Source organism: Chiloscyllium plagiosum, chromosome 18 (genome assembly GCF_004010195.1).
Source record: "Chiloscyllium plagiosum isolate BGI_BamShark_2017 chromosome 18, ASM401019v2, whole genome shotgun sequence".
NCBI classification, from domain to species: Eukaryota; Metazoa; Chordata; class Chondrichthyes; order Orectolobiformes; family Hemiscylliidae; genus Chiloscyllium; species Chiloscyllium plagiosum.
In genome coordinates, this window is record NC_057727.1 from 15492693 (window position 1) to 15515320 (window position 22628).

General features: G+C 43.1%; 1 protein-coding gene across 3 annotated transcripts in view; it reads right to left on the reverse strand.

The window, feature by feature from the left end:
• LOC122558872 (copine-9-like) overlaps positions 1-22628 on the reverse strand; it is a 404993-nt gene that overhangs the window by 98261 nt on the left and 284104 nt on the right. For all 3 annotated transcript variants that reach the window (XM_043707758.1, XM_043707757.1, XM_043707755.1), the window contains 3 exons: positions 15893-15996; positions 11718-11822; positions 4385-4426 (listed from right to left, as the gene is read on the reverse strand). In XM_043707758.1, coding sequence (XP_043563693.1) covers positions 4385-4426; positions 11718-11822; positions 15893-15996 — 251 coding nt within the window. The remainder of the gene's footprint in view (positions 1-4384; positions 4427-11717; positions 11823-15892; positions 15997-22628) is intronic.

The window sequence follows — 22628 nt, forward strand, 5'->3', positions numbered from 1 at the left end:
CTGGACACCGAGATCTCTCTGCTCATCTACACTACCAAGAACCTTACCATTAGCCCAGTACTTTGCATTCCGGTTACTCCGACCAAAGTGAATCACCTCACATTGTCCGCATTAAACTCCATTTGCTACCTCTCAGCCCAGCTCTGCAACTTATCTATGTCTCTCTGTAACCTACAACATCCTTCGTCACTATCCACAATTCCACCGACCTTAGTGTCATCTGTAAATTTACTAACCCTCCCTTATACGGTCTCATCAGATCGTTTATAAAAATGACGAACAGCAGTGGACCCAACACCGACCCTTGCGGTACACCACTGGTAACTGGACTCCAGGATGAACATTTCCCATCAACTACCACTTTCTGTCTTCTTTCAGCAAGCCAATTACTGATCCAAACTGCTATATCTCCCACAATCCCATTCCTCCACATTTTGTACAATAGCCTACTGTGGGGAACCTTATCGAACGCCTTGCTGAACTCCATATACACCACATCAATCGGTTTACTCTCATCTACCTGTTTGGTCACCTTCTCAAAGAACTCAATAAGATTTGTGAGGCACGACCTACTCTTCACAAAACCGTGCTGACTATCCCTAACCAAATTATTATTTTCTAGATAATTATAAATCCTATCTTTTATAAACTTTTCCAACACTTTACCAACAACTGAAGTAAGGCTCACTGGTCTATAATTATCAGGATTGTCTCTACTCCCCTTCTTGAACAGGGAAACCACGTTTGCTGTCCTCCAGTCTTCTGGCACTATTCCTGTAGACAATGACAATTTAAAGATCAATGCCAAAGGCTCGGCAATCTCCTCCCTGGCTTCCCAGAGGATCCTAGGATAAATCCCATCCGGCCCAGGGGACTTATCTATTTTCACACTCTGCAGGATTTCTAATACCTCTTCCTTGTGAACCTCAATCCCACCTAGTCTAGTAGCCTGTATCTCAGTAATCTCCTCAACAAAATTGTCATTTTCTAGAGTGAATTCTGTCAAAAAATATTCATTTAGTGCTTTCCCTATCTCCTCTGATTCCACACACAACTTCACACTACTACCCTTGATTGGCCCTAATCTTACTCTTGTCATTCTTTTATTCCTTAAAGGTATAGGTATTTAAGGAATTAAGGAATAAAGAGGCTAGGAATTCTATGGTGAGTAACTCTCCCAAATGCCTGTCCTCAAGTCAGGAGTGTGATTGAATACACTACACTGACTGGGATGGATTCAGCTTCAATAACACTCAAGAAGCTTAACACCATCAAGGACAATTGACCTGATTGACCAGCACTCTTTCAGCATCCGAGTCTGGTGGCATCCAAGAGATATTCTTACTGGAGGATTTAAACATTTGCTGCCGTGTCCTGGGTATTTTGATTTTTTCCCAGTCTATAGGAGCCCTCGTTTGAAACCCAAGTAAGAATCAAATGCTTCAACCATTACGTCATATTTAACAGGGTGTTCATCAATCTCTTCTCTTAAGCTATCGCCACCAGAGCACAAGAGCACACTCGCTGTTCCTTTTCTGGCATTTAAGTGAGTTCTGTCGGTGAGATGGCCCTGTAACAATGGAATCAGTTTCTTCAGTGCACAGTCTAGTTGAGATCTCCTGCGATATCCTGGGGCTCGTATGAAGGTAAGGCTTTCTCCATCATTCTGTGGCATTCAAGTTGTCTGTCATCGGAACTGTAGTAATGGGAATTTAATCCAGTTACTGTTGTGGGCAGTTTTCTTGAGTGTGTCCCATCAGATCAAAGTCTGTTCACTCTTCAGAATTTACTATTGCTGCTGGGATCCCTCAGAAATAGCTCACAAACCATGCACCACTGTTGTCACCATATATAATGGGGTCTGACAGCCTTAGACAAGGGTTGGACATTCACGCTCTTCCCAAGGAAGACAGTGGTGCCAAATACACATTATCGCAACCCCCCCGTAATTTTGAACATATATATTAAATCTCACCTTTCCTTACTCGACAGAGAACAGGCTCAGATTCTCTACCCTCTCCATGAGGTAGAAATCTCCAATTCTGGCACTATGCTGGTAAATCTACCCCTAGTGTTAGAAGTACCAAATTGTTACAGGCCTAATGCCATGTGTCAGCCTACTGATTCATAAGCCTGAATTGCGGAGATTCATTAGGCCAGCAATTAGTGGCTGATTTGACTCTGGAAAATTTGTTTAATTAATTTTTAAATGATAGCCTTGTCTTTTGTGAGCTTTCTTTTCGGGACAGGCGAGTTGGAACAGTGAGTTCCTGAAAAAGTCTTCCTATGCAGTGGTAGGAGGTTCGTAGCAGTTTGAAGAATACTCTTCTCCAATGCCTCTTGTTAACACTGGACAAGTGTGGATTAATCTCCTCTGAGTCAATCTCGGTTAATGCACCTTTTATATGTTGAATTATAGAATGCTTCTGTCTACAATGCTGAGCACCCATTCTGTTCTGGTTGCTCTTATGCTCATTGCTCCAAAGTTGTACTGGCAGAAGATGTATACTGCCGTACACAGTGGATCTGTTCGGGGGGCATGGTGGCTCAGTGGTTAGGACTGTTGCCTCACAATGTCAGGGACCTGTGTTCAATTCCAGAATAGACAAGGTCTTTTCCCTGGGGTGGGGGAGCCCATAGGTTTGGGGTGAGAGGAGAAAGATTTAAAAGGAGCAGAGGGTGGTGCGTGTATGGAATGAGCTGTCAGAGGAAGTGGTGGAGGCTGGTACAATTACAACATTTAAAAGGCTGGGTATATAAATAGGAAGGGTTTAGATTTAGGATACCTGGTCGGCATGGACGATTTGGACGGAAGGATCTGTTTCTGTGCTGTACATCTGTATGACTTGATGACTGTCTGTGTGAAGTTTGCACATTCCCCTCCATGTCTGTGTGGGTTTTCTCTGGGTATTCCAGTTTCCTCCCACAGTCCAAATATGTGCAGGTTAGGTAGGTTGACCGAGCTAAATTGCCCATAACGTTGAGGGATGTGCAGGCTAGATGGAATAGCTATAGGAAATGCAGGGTTACAGGGACAGGGTAGGAGGGTGGGTCTGGCTGGTTTGCTGTTCAGAGGGTTGGTGTGGACTTGATGGTTCAAATGGCCTACTTCCACACTGTAGGGATTCTATGACCCTGTTATATTACCCTGTTTATGGCGCCACTCTGTTAGTTCAATAGTATATGTCTACATATATAGAGGTAGATTCCAACATCCCTCATTATTTTGGCTGACAATCCAATTACTGCAAAATCACAACAAAAACAGGAATTGCTGGAGATATTCAGCAGCTCAAGCAGCATCTATCAAGAAAAAGCAGGATCAACATTTTGGGTCCAATGGCCATTCTTCAGAGTCTCTCCACAGATGTTGCTGGACCTGCTGAGTTTCTCCAATCATTCCGGTGTTGTTTCAGAATTACAGCATCTGCAGTTCTTTGTTTTTTCTTTACTACAAATGAGGGATGGTACCACATCACTGCCTGGTTTTGTGCTGCTCAGTGCCAGGCTACTGTCACCAAGACCATGGTTCAGAGAAGGAAATTCTTCCTCTGTCAAAGAAATTCCTTTTATTTCTTGCAATTGTGAGGGTTTTTAGATCAATCGTTTGATGATCAACCCATCATCTTTCACTGTCAACTTAGACCATTATGCACTCAGAGGTAGTGAGGACTGCAGACACTGGGAAGTCAAATTTGATAGAATGTGGAGCTGGAAAAGACACAGCACAGATGAAGGGTCCTGCCTGAAACGTTGACCCTCCTGCTCATCTGACGCTGCTTGACCAGCTGTGCTTATTCCAGCTCCATGTTTTATCGACTCAGTCCATTAGGCACTTACTTCAATTGCAAATACTCCAAATTTACCTCAACCTAAAATGAGAAATGAAAGGGCCTGACACCCAGCATTTTCATCCAGGGGCAAGTTTTCCTGTTTTGCGTATTCTCTTGAGGGCAAGGTACAAAAGTGGGGATTTAACAGAACAATTTTCTTTCTTTCTGTACAGTAATCATAGAATGGCCAGGGCTTGCCGCCAATATATTGATTTCCCGAGCCATTTGATCCCGAGCATCCTGTGTGGATATGCGAGGTAGAATATAAATCAGACAGTCATTTCCTCGAATTGCCCTTGTACAGTTCTGAGTGACTGGTTCCAGCTCAGCACTGATGACAGCTATTACATCAGTCAGCTACCTGCACTGTGAAGACAAGGAAATCGTTCAAGCGTCTAGGAAAATGGCCTAATGTATTGGCAGTCACAGAACAAGGAATTCAGTAAAATGAGCAGGAATCTAATTTAATAGTTCGGTGGAAGTAGATAAACAGATAGGTGGATGTAACCCTGTGACTACTCACCACAGATCTTTGAAAGGTTCAGCCTTACCTGCCATCTCGATCCCAATCATAGACGTCCACCTTCACTGTCCTAAACATGAAAGGCAAAAAAAAAGTGATGTCAATCAATCCTGCTCTCTTCCATAGAAATGCCTTACAAAAATAGGTATTTATTTTACCAGTGTCTTTTCTTTACTCTGTCATGGGATGAGTGAGTGTCTGTGATGTCTCGTGGGGTCTTGTGTTGGAAACCAAGACCCACTATTCCCCCAGGCTTCACCAAAGCTGATGACATTAGATGACATTGGTAGAGGTACAGGTAAATTTCTGAAGGATGTGGAAGGATCCCTTGGGGCCTTGGACAGAGGTGAGGGGAGCGGTGTGGGCACAGGTTTTTGCATTTCCTGTGGTGGCAAGAAAAGGTGCCAGTAGTGGGGTGTGGGCTGGTGGGGGGTGTGGACCTGATGAGGGAGTCGCAGAGGGAATGGTCTCTCCATAACGCTGATAGGGATGGGGAGGGAAATATATCTTTGATGGTGGGGTCTGTTTGGAGGTGGCGGAAGTGGCAGACGATGATGCAATGTATGCAGACGTTGGTGAGATGGAAGGTGAGGACCAGGGAGTTCTGTCCTTGTTGTGATGCGGATAGCAGTTGGGAGGGAAATATATCTTTGGTGGTGGGGTCGGTTTGGAGGTGGCAGAAGTGGCGGAGGATGGTGCAATGTATGTGGAGGTTGGTGAGATGGAAGGTGAGGACCACCACCTCCCACCTGTTCCTCTGCTATATTGATTACTGTATCGGTGCCACCTTGTGCTCCCACAAGGAGGTTGAACAGTTCATCAACTTTGCCAACACCTTCCACCCCAACCTCAAATTCACCTGACCATCTCAGACACCTCCCTCCCCTTTCTGGATCTCTCCATCACCATCTCCGGCGACCGACTAACCACAGACATTTATTACAAACCCACCGACTCTCGCAGCTACCTAGAATATACCTCCCACCCTATCTCCTGTAAAAACACCATCCCTTATCCCCAATTCCTCTGCCTCCACCGCATCTGTTCCTAGGATGACCAATGCCACTTCAGTAAGTCCCAGATTGCCTCCTTCTTCCAAGATGGCAGCTTCCCTTCCCACGTGGTTGATGATGCCCTGCAGCGCACCTCCTCCACTTCACGCACCACTGCCCTTGAACACCACCCCTCCCAACACAACAAGGACAGAACTCCCTGGTCCTCACCTTCCATCTCACCAACCTCCACATACATTGCACCATCCTCCGCCACTTCTGCCACCTCCAAACCGACCCCACCACCAAAGATATATTTCCCTCCCAACTGCTATCCGCATCACAGAGTGACCATTCCCTCCGCGACTTCCTTGTGAGGTCAACACCCCTCCCACACCAGCCAACACCCCACTCCTGGCACCTTTCCCTGCCACCATAGGAAGTGCAAAACCTGTGCCACACTACTCCCCTCACCTCCATCCAAGGCCTCAAGGCTTCCACATCTGTCAGCAATTTACCTGTACCTCTATCAATATCATCTACTGCATCCTTTGCATCCGATTTGGTCTACTCCAAATCGGGGAGACAGAATGCCTTCTTGCGGATCGTTTCAGAGAATATCTTTGGGAAACCTGCACCCACCAATCTCACCACCCTGTGGCTGAACACTTCAACTGCCCCTCCCACTCCATCAAGGACATGCAGATCCTGAGCCTCCTCCACTGCCAAACCCTTCCCACCCAACGCCTGGAGGAAAAATACCTCATATTCTGCCTTGGGACCCTGCAACTACACAGGATGAATGTGGATTTCAGCAGCTTCCTCATTCCCCATGACTCCCATTTATCTCTCAGTCCCGTGCCCACAAGCCTCATTTCTGATGAAGGGCTTATGCCTGAAACATTGATTCTACTGCTCCTCCGATGCTGCCTGACTGTTGTGCTTTCCCAGCAACACACTCTCGACTATTGGAAGACTTAGCCAAATAATAGATAACGTACCTAATAACAATTAACTGTTCAAATATCATAATATTCCACAAACACACCCCTTGGCGAAAACGCAAATTCAGACACAGATTCTTACATGCGGTTCTCCAATCCAGGAGGAAAACATATCAAAAGAAAATTTAGACCGTATACTAGTCAAGAGACATTCAACTGCAACTAGATTCTCAGCTTTCTGACCCATGGACCGCAATCAGTGAAGATAGGTAACTGCACCTCCTCCACAATAACACTCAACACTGGAGCCCCCCAAGGATATGCCCTCAGCTCCCTACTGTACTCCCTGTACACACAAGATTATGTGGCCAAATTCCAAATGAACACCATTTACAAGTTCACCGATGACGCCACAGTAGTCGGACAGATATCGAAAAATGGCAAGGCAAAATACAGAAGAGAGATAAAGGGCTTGATGACGTGGTGCAATGTTTCAATGTTGGCAAAACTAAAGAACTGCTCATTGACTTTAGTAAGAAAGGAGGAGAACATGCCACCATCCAACCATCCACATCAATGGAACAGAGGTCGAGAAGGTGGAGAGCATCAGAGTAACCAACAACCTGTTTTGGACTTCCAACGCAGATGCAATTGTCAAGGAGGCACAACACACCTCTTCTTCCTCAGGCGACTCAGGAAATTTGGTATGCCCATAAGGACCCGCACCAACTTCTACAACTGCACCATTGAAAGCCTGTTGTTCCGATGCAGCATGGTCTGGTACGGCAATTGCTCTGCTCAGGACCGTAAGAAACTGCAGAAGGTTGTGTGCACAGCTCAGACCATCACAGAAGCCAACCTTTCATTCATTGACTCCATTTACTCTGCTCATTGCCACGGAAAGGCTGTCAACATCATTGAAGACCCATCAAACCCCGGTAATACTCTCCAACAACCTCTTCCATCAGGCAGAAGATACAGAAGCCTGGACCCAAGCACCAGCAGGTTCGGGAACAGCTTCTTTCTGGCCGATATTAGAATGATGATTGGACTCTCTAGCCTCAAATAATGCTGATCTCATCTAGCACAAAGTTAAAAATCACACAACACCAGGTTATAGTCCAACAGGTTTAATTGGAAGCACACTAGCTTTCGGAGCGACAGTCCTTCATCAGGTGACTGTGGAGGGCTCGATCGTAACACAGAATTTATAGCAAAAATTTGCAGTGTGATGTAACTGAAATTATATATTGCAGAATTGATTGTCTGTTAAGCCTTTCATCTGTTAGAATACAGTGATAGTTTCACTTCTTTCATGTGTAAATCACAAAACCCTTTTTTTTAAAGTTGCATTCTCAGGTTAGCTGTTAACAATGGTGATAGCTAGACAATGTGTTAAAGGTGTTAGCCGCCTGTGTTCTCTGTCTATGACCTGATGTTTAGATTGATTCCAATCTAAAAAGTGAACTAACAGAGTTTTACATAAATTCATGCAGTTTTTGAGCTCAGAGTTCGACATGAATTTATGTGGTTTTTGAGCAAAGTGCAATTTAACTTTGTACCAAAAAAATTCACCCCACACAATATATATGTGGGTCTTTGTCTGTCTGTCTGTGTGTTTGTCTGGGGGTGTGTGTGTCTGTCTGTGTCTGTCTGTCTGGGGGGGTGTGTGTCTATATGTGTGCGTGTGCGCGGTGCAATGGTGATCACCTGTAATGTGACATGCACCCAAGGTCCCAAGAAATCCATAGTGTCGCGACAGAAGCTGGGGATCCCCTATACAATACGTTTCAAGATGCCTTCCACATAGCCAGCGAGATTCTCACATAGGGTCCCATTTCCCGACACGATGGGAGGGTTGGCTGAGTCACATGGCAGGTACTCGTGTGACTCAGCCAACATTGTCTATCTTATACGTTGCAGGCAGGGATGCCCAGAGGCATGGTACATTGGGCAAACTGAGCAAAGGCTACGACAACGGATGAATGGGCACTGCACAACAATCAACAGACAGGAGGGTTCCCTCCCAGTTGGACATTCAGCCTCTGACTTTCGGGTGACCATCCTCCAAGGTGGACTTCGGGACAGGCAGCAGAGGAAAGTGGCTGAGCACCTTTGCTCAGTTTCCCCAATGTACCATCATCTAGCACACACCTTGTGCAATATAACCTGTAGTCTCTGTCTTAGTTTTTATTTACAACCTTTGATCTGTACATTCTTGCTTACTATGATCTGCCTGGACTGCTCATAAACAAAGCTTTTCACTGTACTCTGGTACACATGACAATCAATCAATCAAGCCTCCAATTCTTTTGCAACCTGAAACAGCTTCTATTGCTAAAGCTAAAAAACTATAGAAAGCCTGGTTTGTAAGAGCTGGCCACACCCAGGCTGCTTCCATTCTTCCAACTTTAAAAAAAGACCACCTATGGCCTCACAAGTTGTTTACTCCAGTCGACTTCAGTCCCCGGTTCGGCACATCTACCGTACAACCTCTCTCCAAAAAAAGAGGATAGTATAACCTTTTAAAGTTACAGCATCATCACATTATCATCACCATTATTGAGGCTAACTTCAGATTGGATTCAATGTATTCTTCGCCACTTCTGTTTTGTGGCACTTCACCACTTCTGTTTAAGTACATCAATCAAAGTTAAATTCCACCCACTACGGTGGTGGAGTTTGAACCCATTCCCACAGGCTATTATATGGTGAGAGGCTGCTCTACTGACCTCAGAGAAAGGAACTAAATTCACCAGAAAACATTAGGGCTGGTTCATTCCAGTCTAATCATTCTTTTAATGGCACAATGAGACTTAATTAGTAGAACACAACTTTCCTTTCATTGAAAATTAACTTTTAAAATTGTAGACTGTCATTCTTTCAGATTGTCATTATTATTTGAGATTTAAACACCAGCATTGTACATTTTTGAAGACATTCTTTCCAGCTTCCTAATTTCATTCACTTAATCCAACCAATCTTTCTATTTTTGTTTTGCTTTCTGCATGTAATTTGAATCACTGAATCAATATTATACCTGACATATTCAGACTCTGCTTTTTTTTTTGACAAGCGATGCCGTTCACATCAAAAAATCTCCTGTTTATTAATTTATTTATTTTTTCTTCTCTTTTTTTAACTCCCTTTTTATTTTTTTCCCCACACTGCAGTAGTGCTTACTTTTTCCTCAGCACCCATGTTGTGTGTGCGCAGGTGTGAGACACAGTGAAAGACACAAGGTGTACAAATCTTTATTCAGTTTCCACCACCAGGAAGAAAGGAAACACCCGAGTGGCCAGTGACAAGCAGTGCCCTTCACATCAAAGGGCAGCGCTGTGTGATCAAACAGTGAAGGGGAGGGCAGGGATTAAATCAAAATAGAGTTGGAGGGGGAAATAATGCACTCCACTCCCTGCGGCACCCACCTCTCCCTGAACAACTCCAGGGTGTTGGTCGACACCACGTGCTCCTTTTCCAGAGACACCAGGGCTTTAACGTAACCGCGGAAGAGGGGCAGGCAATCGGCCCTAACGACCCCCTCCACGGCCCGGTGTCTGGACCTGTTTATGGCCAGTCTGGCCAGGCCCACGAGCAGACCCATGAGGAGGTCTTCAGACCTGCCCTCCCTCCTCCGTACCAGGTGCCCGAAGATCAGGAGCGTGGGACTGAAGTGCAACCAAAAGCAGAGGAGTAGGTTTTTAAGAAAATCAAAAAGGGAGTGCAAATGCCCACACCCAATATATACATGGCCCACAGACTCCACGGCACCACAGAACAAGCAGTTGGACTGGGAGTCCGTGAACCACCGCAACCTGCGGTTGCAGGGACTGCTGCGTGCAGCACCCTCCAGCCCAGATCCCCGAGAGAAAGGGGGAGGACTCCCACGTAGAGAGCCCTCCACTGGGGATCCCCACCGCCCGGTGGCAAATGTGCATGCCAAGGCATGTCCGGACGGTGGATGAGGGAGAAGAGGTGGACGGTGTGCAGCAGCAGTCGATACAGGGCCTGCCTTTTTACGTCCTTAAAAGGGACAAAATTAAAATTCCGGAGGCGGCTCAGGTTGTGGGGCACAGGCTCCCGTGGGAAGTACGGGACCTTGGGGCCAATGTGAAATTCCCTCCAGGCAGGGTTGAGCGCGGACGGGATCCCACTGCACACCTGAGTATCCTCCAACTGGTGCACTACGTCGGGTCGAAGCACTGCCGTTTTAAGACGTTGGATGGCGGTGGCCACACACCGGACGTCTAGTGCTGCCCTGCTCAGAGTCTGCTTTTTTATCTATGACTCTTCAATCTGATTGGTTAATGAGTCACATGATCGAATCTTCTATCTCATGGATGGGGAGTTGGAGGTGGGGCAGGTACTTAATTTGATGCAGCAGTGGCATCAATGAATTCTGCCCCTTTCTACATCTGCCTGATTTAGGTTCTGGGTGTGAAGGTCCAGGATCAACCTTCTTGTCAGTTGAGGATTATAATGAACTCTTCAGAGCAATGTTCTCTTAAGGTTTATATTAACTCAACTGCAGATGGGCTGCATGCATGACAGCTAAAACAGCAGGGTTAGTCCTGTCACCTTCAGACAGCAGCTACCGCCAACAAAGGCACAAAGTGCCTGGGCATCGGAAAGGTGGTCTGTCATTGAGAACCAACCAACCCCCCCTGCCTCCCCCACTCTCACTATCGATGCCCTGGCCCACTCTTTCTGCAAATGTAACATTGCAAATCACATCCTCATGCCCATGCATTACCTTCCTCCAGTCTGATCATTCTATAATCCTGGGACTTCAGGATGGCGGCTCTTCCCAGTTTAGTCATGTCTTCCTTGTGGTGCTCCTAAACGCCATCAGCTGGCCTCTGTGAGTTCTGCCCCCTGAGATTTTGTTTGCAGGGAAAGCCTTGCCAATGGCTCCATTGACTTGTGATTTGATGGGCCTTCCCAAAAAAAGGCAGTTTGTGATTCTCACTGGCACAAAAGCAGGAAAGCAAAATTGCCAATGCCCCAACAAGATTATGCCCGTAGTTTCTTACTCAAGATAGTATCAAAGTTGAAAGTGAGGACTGCAGATGTTGGAGACCAAAGTCAAAAAGTATGGCGCTGGAAAAGCGCAGCTGGTCAGGCAGCATCTGAGGAGCAGGAGAATCAATGTTTCAGGCATAGCCATTTCTGATGAAGGGTTTATGGCTGAAACATCGACTCTCCTGTTCCTTGGATGCTGACTGACTTGCCGTGCTTTTCCAGCGCCTCATTTTTTGACATAGAATCCAAGGTGCAAACAGTGGAGTTTTGGACGAGTTGAAGTTTATGAAGGGTAGACAATTGGGTCTAATTTAGGGCAATGTGAGGGTAGTATTGCAGAGAACCACACAAGACATTGTAAACCACTGTACAGCAATAACAGTTGACTATACCATACACTGACCTGTCATAGTCCCCATTGCATAGTGCACGGACTGGAATAGTAAATGGTTGCCAGACTGGGTTCAACGTATTCTTCACCACTTCAGTTTTGTGGCAGATGGTAAACCTGAGAGACAGGGGCAGGAAAAAGGTACACATGTAATGATAGTAAATCTGAGAGAGAGAGCGAGACAGTCAGACATAAACAGAACAGGGAAAAAAGTATACATGCAAATAAGTTATAAAGCTGAGTGGAGGTGAGAAACATTCACTGATTGCTGGTAGCATCATAAATGTATTTGAAAAATATGGCACAGAAATTCCTAATATTAAGGATGGCAACCATACAACTTAACATTGATAGTAAGAAAAATAATGGAAGCCCTACTAAAAGAAAGAATTGAACATCTGGAAACAAGAAATTTATTAATGAATAGTTAGCATGGATTTTGCAAAGTGAAATCTTTGTTGTTCTAGGTTATTGAACTTTTTGATTAAGTAACAGAGAGAACAAACAACAGTAATGCAATAGCTGTATTTATTTTGATTTTCAAATAGCCTCCGATATGGTGCAGACATAGAGCAATGAATAAGGTCAGAGAATGTGGAGTCAGGCAACAAGTGGGAGAATCGATTGTGAGCTAACTTCAAGATCAAAAGTACAGGATGTCAGTAAAAAGAAGTTATTTCGCAGTAGATTATGAGAGGTAGTGTTCCATGAAGGTCAGTGTTAGGACCACTGCTCTTCAGAAGTGAAGTGAATAATTTGGACTTTGGAATCAAATGTACAATTTTCAGATCACACCAAATTGTGGGGGAGATAATCAATACTGAAGAGGACTGCAACTACAACAGGACATTAGTAGTCTTGTAACCTGGGCAAATAAATTAAGTGTAACACAGACACATGTGATTTAGCATATTGTAATAGGAAGAATAGAGAGATTACTTATTATTTAGAAGGTCTCATGGGTAAAGGAACAAACTATCTCAGTGTACAATTCAACAGCAACTAATAGTTGCATCACAGGTTCGCAAGGCAAATGATAGAGCAAATCAAAACATTATTTGTGGAAGAACAGAATTAAAAATACCGAAGTTAGCTGAGCCTATGTCAAAATGTTGCTAGACAATAGTGTTCTGTATGCTGTCTGGGTGTCCTTGCTGATCTCACATCAGACACTTCTGTCATTAGATAAAGTCACTTTCAGTTTGGACATACTTGAATAATGAGGAGTCTACCACCAGTGTGTACAGCTCTGATCACTTCAGGATATCAAGGAATTTGAGAGGGTGCAGAGAAGGTTTAGAAGGATGCTACCAGGAATGTGTGGGTAAATCAAGAAAGGATTGATAGGCTGGATCTAAAAAGAAGTCTGAGGTGTGATATGTCTGAGCTATCTGAAATTCTGAAAGCATTTGAAGCATGGATACAGAGAGAATGTTTCCCCTCCTGGGGAATGTGTAAGTAAAAGCATCAAAAGAAGGTAGTCACCTTGAAATCTAATTGAAATTCAGAAGAATCGTTTTGACTCAAAGAGTGGTGAAAATGTGACAACCACTAACACCGAGAGTAGTTGAAGTGAATTGTTGAGATGTAGTTAAGGAAAGGGTAGATAACCAAATCAGGGAGATATGATTGGGGTTGTGATAATAGATTTATATAATTGGGCTAAATAGCTTGTTTTCATTGCCATATATCCAATGTAACTGTATCCTAATTTGGCAGCATCCAATTTTGTATGCCTCACCTACAGTGTGCGAACAGCCCGAACCCAAATGGGGACTTTGAGGAGTTTGGGATACTTGGCTTTCAGACCACACAATCAGGTAGCATGTCGAAGTTAATGATTGGTATGATTGAAGTTTGGAGAAGGACGAGGCCTCAGATTGCGACTGAAGAGGATTTTCAGTTTGGAAGAGAACATTGTGGCTCTGCAGTGTTGCTACAGCTGAGCCCAAGAGTGATAGGGGATGTTGTGGTGTTAGGAGTTTGGAGCTAGAGTTGGGTTAAGACTGGGTGTGCTTGGAAGTCAGAGTTGGGAGTGAGCTCAGAGTTGAGTACTTCTTTACATTTAGTGCTGCTTAATATTGCTTTGCCTGGTGACACAGTATTGTGGTAGCTGCCCCAAACTCAAGACAAAGTAACAAGAGGAGGGGAAGCAGAAGTCAGGCTCATCATTTGTGTATGCTAATGGACTAATACTTCCTTATGATGTGGGTAAATGCATCTTATCAACGTAGTAAATAGTGAGGCGTACAACAAAATTGTGCAGGTATACAGAGACTACTTTGGGCACATATGACTCCATAGCAGTGAAAAGACGGGTCATTCCACCCAATTTCTAATCAGTTTATGATTTTGTTGCATATAAATAGCAGATCAATTCTTCACTCAGTAACAATCAATTTGAGAGAATGAGAGAATGAAAGAGAGAGAGAGAAAGAGAGAAGTAAAAGTGAGTACAATTTTCAATACAGTGATACCTTAAGATTAAAATCTAACAGCAAAACTGAGAGACGTAGCACAGTATAGTACATTCAGCAGATAGGAATACAGGTAAACTGCACAGGATTTGAACACTGTGATAGTAATGCTGACAGAAACACATCGAGGGCACCACCTGAACAAAGATTTCAAAACACAGAGATAGTAATTTTGAGAAAAAAAGTTTTATGGAAATGGTGATACAAACATTGAACATAGGATACAAACAATATGGTAAACCTGAGAGAAAGAATTGTAGAAAGGAAGAGAAAAAGACATTTATACAGTGAAATTCAGCTCCTATAATTTCATGTGAATCACAGCTATTTGGATTGTATAAACATTTCCTGCAGGCAGAGGATACAAATTGGTGACTAAATTACAGTTTTGTGCCTTTATTGTGTCCTCTAAATATATGGTACAATTTAATGGGAAGGTAAGGTGCATGTTGACAGCATTCCCCAGTTCTGATAGGTAAAAGAAATCAATGAGGAAGAAGAAAAAAATGTTTGAGACTAATTAGTCAAAACTTGCTAATGCAGTGATTATATTCAGCCCTTTGATATTCAATTGCTCAGCTTTGTTATTGTCAGAAAAGTAGAAGACACAAAGGAATAGATTTTTTTCCCCTTACCCCTTAGCCATCAAATTGATGATTAGAATTTCATGTCCTTTGCAGAACCTGCCTGATATCTATTCCAATGATTCAATTACTGCCCAGGTATCAGTCTTTTACACAGCAGTTGGTGTGATTAGAAATACACAGCCTGAAAGGTTGTTGGAAGCGGATTCAGAAATAACCTTAAGGAGATAATCGAATAATTATCTGAAGGTCTGTTTTGGGGCTATGAGGAAAGACTATGGAGTAGGCTTAATTGGATGGGGTCAATTGACAGGCCCAACATAAATATTCCTGTCACACCTCCACCTCCTCTGGGACTTGTGGAACTTTTGGCTATATCATTGTCAAATAATATACCCAATATGCACTCCAGAAAGATGATTCGAACGGCTTAATGAATTTATTATTTGAATAACTGAATCATAAAGATGAAGGATAATCCAGACCTGGTTTGAATTGAGTTTCCTGAATCAATAAGACAGGACTGGCACTACAGGGGTAAAATCAGCCCGGCTTCATCCCCTTGATTGAAACGAGAGCACCAGTAGCTCTTCTCAACACCACTTCGCTGCATTATCCAAATGTGTTTCATATGTAGAAATCTGTTTCTCACAGTCTTGAACATGTTCAATGATTGATCTGCCTCAGCCCTATTGGGCAGAGAATTGCAAAGGTTCAACACCCTTTAAGGGAAGAAATTACTCTCCATGTAAGGATAACAGATGAAGGCAGTTTTGTGCTTGGTTGTGATAGGCCCAACAGTCTAGGAGATATCTATTCTCACAAATGCAGGATGGTCACTTGGGCAAAGTACCTGAGTGTGAAAAGTGCACGTGAATCATTTCACCAAGAAGAAGCTAATATCTGAAGGAAAGCAGGATATGGAAAATTATTTTGGTTTTTAAGGAAAAGGACAAGACACTGAGAAGACTTCAAATTCACTCAATGTTACATCGGCATAAATTTCTCTGATTTCCAATTTTTATTTTTGTTATCAGCCTACTTTGTTCAGCTAAGCTTAAAGAGTGTGGGGGCCATTTTGAATTGTCTACAAGACATAATTCACCAATTATACATAATTACTTACGTCCCATCCTCATTGCTCCGATAAAAGACCAAAAACGGATCTGATTTTCCAAAGAAATCCTTTTTGTCCAGCTTATTAGCACACAGCTGCATGGTTGCAATGTCCTGTAAAGCACAAGGTTTCCTCTATTAAAAGAAAGCACACCATATTTACAGCACAGGAACAGGCCAAAGGCTGTGATGTTATTATGTGCCACACAAACCTCCTTCCAACTTACTTCATCGACACTATCAACTTAAACTTCTAAAGACAGCTTCTTCATGTAATTAGGAGTTGCTATTGAAAGATTCTTTGTCCTCTTTATTACATCCTGCACTCTTTAGCAACCTGGTCCAAAAGAGATGTTTTATCAAACTTATACTAGGATGCTACTGGTTAGTTGGTTTAAAAGGAATTTTGGGGAGCCACATTTTTAGATCCATTATCACCCGTGAGAGACAAATTCATAGTGTGCTGAACTAATGATAATCATACTTATAGGGAAGTCTGCTGTCAGATAGGACTCCTGACCTTCAGTGAGTAAATAAAGATCAGCATGTTTTGGAACTGGGTAACTGTGCAGTGTCATGTACACTGTAGGGGAATGGTAGTGGTTACTTAAGATGTATTTTCTGTTGTATTGACTTGTTAAAGTGAAAGTTGCTTTGTTGTTTAAAGTATTGTTGCCTTTTAACTCATGGTTAATTTATATTGGTTCTACTTCATGTTAGAAAAATCATTACAAAAACGTGAAGTCTTGTTAGTAATTTCTTCATTTAGGAGTTATTTTGGTAAACTTACTTTCCCTGAAGAGTTCCTAATATTATGCAGAATTGAAATAAGGCCCAGATTAGTAGCACTGAGAGTTTTGCAAGGGACAGGTACACAAATCTTTTCACATGGTTTAGGATGATAAGGTTGTTTTCCAGTTAGTTGCCAATTGACTTGCCAATATGAGGGTTGCATCAGCTTTTGATGATGCTGGAACCCATAGCAATTTCATAAGAATGCTTTCCCTGGATGTGACGATAGTCCTACAAATGGTGAGACTTACAAAGACAAATCCACATACTGGACAGAGCTATAGGCTCAGAAAATTTACAAATGCTCCTTTTCTGGTGTGAACTGGTAAAGTGAACATGTCCAAATAACATGATACAGTAAAAGGAACAAATTACTGTCGATGCTGGAATCTGTACTGAAAACTAAAAGTGCTGGAAATCACAGTGGGTCAGGCAGCATCCATGGAGAGAGAGCAAGCTAATGTTTCCAGTCTAGATGACTCCTCATCAGAACTGATGTGAAGTGTTTTTGTAATACAGTAAAACTTTGTGTTGCCTGACACTGTCCTGACCAGAACTCTCTAGAAACTCTATTTTCTGACAGTTCAATATGTATTTAAAACCTGGTCATTTTCAGTACTCAGCTTATGCATTATTTAAAATAAACTAAGGATAATAAAAGTAGTTTAGAAATCTTCAGAAATGATTCTTTGGCTATGCATTGGATTATTAAATTATTCGGTCAGTTTTGGGTATTGTGCATGACCAACAATTTATTAGAATGATAAGCTTGCTTGGAACAACTGACAGGGAAACTGTCAGATCAATCTTTGCTTTAAAAGTCTGTATGATGGATGGGGTGAGACGGTGGTGCTGGAAAAGCACAGCAGGTCAGGCAGCATCCGAGGAGCAGGAGAATCGACATTTTGGGCCAGAGCAATGTGTCAGCTGTAGTGTCAGCCTGGTCTTCTCTGTGGGGGCTTTAGTGTGATACTCTGCAATGCTAAGGATCTTGACATCCCAACTGCTTGACCCCTCAATCCTCAATGATTGAGTAGAACTTTGTCTTATGCACAGAGTAATATAACTCCCCACTAGCCAGCATTTTAAGTTAAAAGGATCCTCCCATTTTGCAAGCATGCAAGATAAGATTTCCCTGTATGAAGTAAAATTAATTTTCTTCAAATTCATGAGTAAGGCTAAACTTCTGCATGAAATAAACAAAATGAAATGGTAATTCAATTATTAGGTAATGAAAAATAGTATCCAATGAACTGAAATCAATGAGGTGGAGAGAAGCTACAATTGTGAGAGAAAATATTAATTTTTCCATCTTCTAAAAGAGCAAGCTATGGAATTTAAAACAGCTCATACAAAATTTAGCTTTAAATTAAGGGGGGGTAGATATAGGACTGATGTTAGGGGTAGGTTCTTCACTCAGCGAGTTGTTAGTTCATGGAATGCCCTGCCAGTAACAGTGGTGGACTCTCCCTCTTTATGGGCATTTAAGAGGGCATTGGATAGGTATATGGAGGATAGTGGGTTAGTGTAGTTTAGGTGGGCTTGGATCGGCGCAACATCGAGGGCCCAAGGGCCTGTACTGCGCTGTATTCTTCTATGTTCTATGTTCTATGTTCTAAAAAAAAATGATCAGCTGGGTATGGTATCAAGCTAGTGCCATGTTAATCTTAAATTTCTAAATATTGTAATGCACTGTATATAATTACAAGGGAATTTACAGTCATTAAAAATAGTTTCATTTTCTGTAGAAAAATTGCTCAAAGTTAATATCAAATTCAACTTTTCTTTTAGTTCTGGTCGCTTTTAAGAGGCTGGAGTAAATAAGGAAAGATGGCTTCAGTTACAATTGGCATAACTCAGGGTTACCATTGAAAGATGAATGGGGAATTTGGAACCATTTTAGTGCTATCTAGAATCCCTACAGTGTGGAAGCAGGCCATTCAGCCCATTGAGTCTGCACCGATCTTCTGAAGAGCATCTCAACCAGACCTATCTACCTACCCTATTCCTGTAGCCCTGCATTTTCCATGGCTAATCCACCTAGCCTGCATATCCCTGGACACTATGGGGAATTTAGCATGGCCAATCTGCATATCTTTGGATTGTGGGAGGAAATTGGAGCAGACGGGGTAGAATGTGCAAGTTCCACACAGACTGTTGCCTGAGGGTGGTATTGGACCTGGGTCCCTGGTGCTGTGAGGCAGCACTACTAACCACTGCTTCACCATGCCACCCTCAGAGGATTATTAAAGCATGTAATTTTTGCAGCAGAAGCCATCCTGGTGATATTCACTGTCCATAAAGAGTGGGAATCTGTGATGTTGTAATGTCCTTCAGCAGGTTCTAAAGCTAACTTGTAATCCGAGGAGGTGATCAGATTAGATTTCCTACAGTGCGGAAATAGGCCCTTCGGTCCAACAAATCCACACCGACCCTCCAAAGAGTAATCCACCCAGACCCATTCACCTACTCCCTACTAATGCATCTATCACTACGGGCAATTTAGCATTGCCAATTCACCTGACCCACACATCTTTGGACTGTGGGAGGAAACCCACGCAGACACAGGGAGAATGTGCAAGCTCCACGCAGACAGTCGCCCGAAGCTGGAATCGAACCCGGAATGGGTCCCTGATGCTGTGAGGCAGCAGTGCTAACCATTGAGCCACTGTGAGAGGAATGCGTGTCAGGAAGTGCAACAATTGAGCTTGGTCACAGTCATCAAGACCGAAGTGCGACTTTAACGAAAGGTGAAGCCATTGAATCCAGTGGCAGTTTGTCAATCCCTTGGGAAATGGGAGGGAGCTTCATTGCAGCAAGGCTGGTTTGGCTATTTGCATTCATCAATCTGGCTGATGATGGTAGAACAACGTGTATGATCTCTAACATGAATGCATTTCTCCTTCAATATTATTGAGTACAAATGTTATTTTGAAGGTAGCAGAAGAAAATTGCTTTTTCCTGAAGACAGTTTGGGCTGGGACTCTGAACACAGCAGTTGACCTCTGTAGATTGCAAAAGGATAAGCCAGATTTTGAAATTGTTGTGCAGTCTCAAGTGTTTTTGATTTTCACTGTTTTGCTGCATGCTACAATTGTATTTATTCTAGTTCATAAAATATTAGTGGAAGAACAGGCATCAACTATTACTTAACCTCTGGGAAACACTCTAATAATAACTCAAGCCTTTTGTATGAAATATTTGACGTTATTCATGGTATTTAAGTGTTGCACCATCATGTCCTGTTCCTTCCTCAATCGTCACTAAGTGCCCACAGGGTCGAACTAATGAAACACATCAGTTTGGGAGAGCTGCATCATTTTCTCTCAGCTGTAGATCGGGAGGCTCACCTCAATGCCTATTGAAGAGGAATTACGTGTGTAATTGAAAAACATTATTATCAAATCGAGTCATCATCAGTCGGACACTATTAACTGAGGTTAGCAGAATCTCAGCAAGATAGGCACAAATGCTTTTGTGATTTTTGAAAGGTCTGCTAATTAACAAGGAAGGTGAAAAAATTGACAAATGATTTTCTTTTATAGAGTTCATGGTGTACAGAAGCAACATGAATACATATAATCTCAGGAGTAGATTACTTCAATACCTGCCAAATGCCGTAACTTTTGAAAGCATCTCAATTTGCAGCTCTCGTCCCAGGTTTACTTTGCTGTATTCCTGTACTTTCTAAAAGCTTATTATGGTTCTTGCCAATGTACTTGCACTGTGAACCAGTAAACCTTCTCCTAACCCTTTCTCCCATCTTAAGATTATGACAGTGACACAAAACATTGCTGATGCCTTGATGAGCAAAACAAACAATCAAAAATTGGGTGTGACATTAGCCAGAAGTTAAATTATGCTGCTGCTTTAGGATAGGGTGGACTAAGTCATTGTGGGTGTACCTAAACCAAATAGACTGCAGAGGTTCAAGAAGGCAGCTCATTACTACCTCTCAAAGGCAAATAGGAATGGGCAATGAATGTTGGCCTAGCAGCGGTCACATTAATGAATTTTTGAAAAGCGTGGCTTAATGGACTGCAAGCCATTTGCTCCTCATCATAATGGAAGAAACCAGAATCAGTTTACATCATATTTAGAAGACTTTCTCCTTATTCCAACAGTATCAGTAAAATAGATTAGATTACTTACAGTGTGGAAACAGGCCCTTCGGCCCAACAAGTCCACACCGCCCTGCCGAAGCGCAACCCACCCATACCCCTACATTTACGCCTTACCTAACACTACGGGCAATTTAGCATGGTCAATTCACCTAACCTGCACATCTTTGGACTGTGGGAGGAAACCGGAGCACCCGGAGGAAACCCACGCAGACACGGGGAGAACGTGCAAACTCCACACAGTCAGTCGCCTGAGGCGGGAAGTGAACCCAGGTCTCTGGTGCTGTGAGGCAGCAGTGCTAACCACTGTGCCACCGTGCCGCCCAAAAATAGCATCATTTCAAACAACTTAGAATATTTTTGTCGTGATTGCTAGGACAGATCCAAGTCTGTGAGAATCGGAAACATACCCTTGAGAAACAAAAGGATTTGTTTGAGTGGGAAGCTTAATCCTAATAAAAAAACTGAAACAGGAACCCTACCCTCTTTGGACCATTCATTTAAATGAGATTGGATGAGGAATGGTCAACCAATCAGCTCACAGATATTAGACTGGTAAAGTAAATATTCTATTAAGGCTGCATATCACCATTTTAAGAATTATTCTAGTTTGAGCCACCGACAACTAGGCTTTTGTGATGTCAGGAAATCTGACAGTGAATAGAAGCACAAGGGCTGAATCTTTCCAGTTGGTGATTTTACAATACTCTTTGTGGAAGGGTTTCGATTCAAATTCAACAAGTTGTGTTGTAAACATCCCCGCACCACAAGATCTATGATACCCCACCCTCCACCCCACTGTCCTTCACTCCCCTGTCATTCGGGCTGGCTATAAAAATAAATCATGGTGCACGACCACATTAATCTTGTGCTGCGTGATAAGGGAATTTTCTAAGGTGGATGATGTGAAAATATTCCTTCTGATGGTGGGGGTGGGGGGTTCAGAATGGCAGTGTAAAAATGGGTCAATTTAAGAGTGAAAACAGGAAGGATATCCCAAATCTGCAACTTTCTCCCCGAGGAAGCTGAGTCAACTGCAATTTTCAAAACTATGATTGATCCAAATCATAGAGTCATAGAATCATAGAGACGTACAGCATGGAAACAGATCCTTCAGTCCAACCCGTCCATGCCGACCAGATATCCTAACCCAATTTAGTCCCACCTGCCAGCACTCGGCCCATATCCCTCCAAACCCTTCCTATTCATATACCCATCGAAATGCCTGTTAAATGTTGCAATTGTACCAGCCTCCATCACTTCCCCAGGTGGCTCATTTCATACACGTACCACCCTCTGTGTGAAAAGGTTGCCCCTTAGGTCTCTTTTATATCTTTCCCTTCTCACCCTAAATCTATGCGGTTATGTCAGAGCCTGGGTGTCTCTGAAGAAGGAGCACGCGGGTGTCCACCAACACCCTTGAGATTTTCAGGGAAAGGTGGGCACCGCAGGGAGTGGAATGTATTATTGTCCCCTCCAATGCTATTTTGATGTAATCCTTTCCCTCCCCCTCACTGTTTGATCACGCAGCATTCACTGGCCACTCGGGTGTTTCCTTTCTTCATGGTGGTGGAAATTGAATAAAGATTTGTGCACCTGTTGTCTTTCACTGTGTCTCACACTTGCACACACAATTTGGTTCCCGTGAAAATATTAGCACCACCGCAATTAGGTGGCAGTGTGGGGGTAGAGAAAGGAAAAAAAAACAAACAAATAAAAATGGAAACAGACCCTTCAATCCAACCAGTCCATGCCGAACATAATCCCACCTGCCTGTTGTTGGCCCACATCCCTCCAAACCCTTCCTATTCATATCCCTATCCAAATATCTTG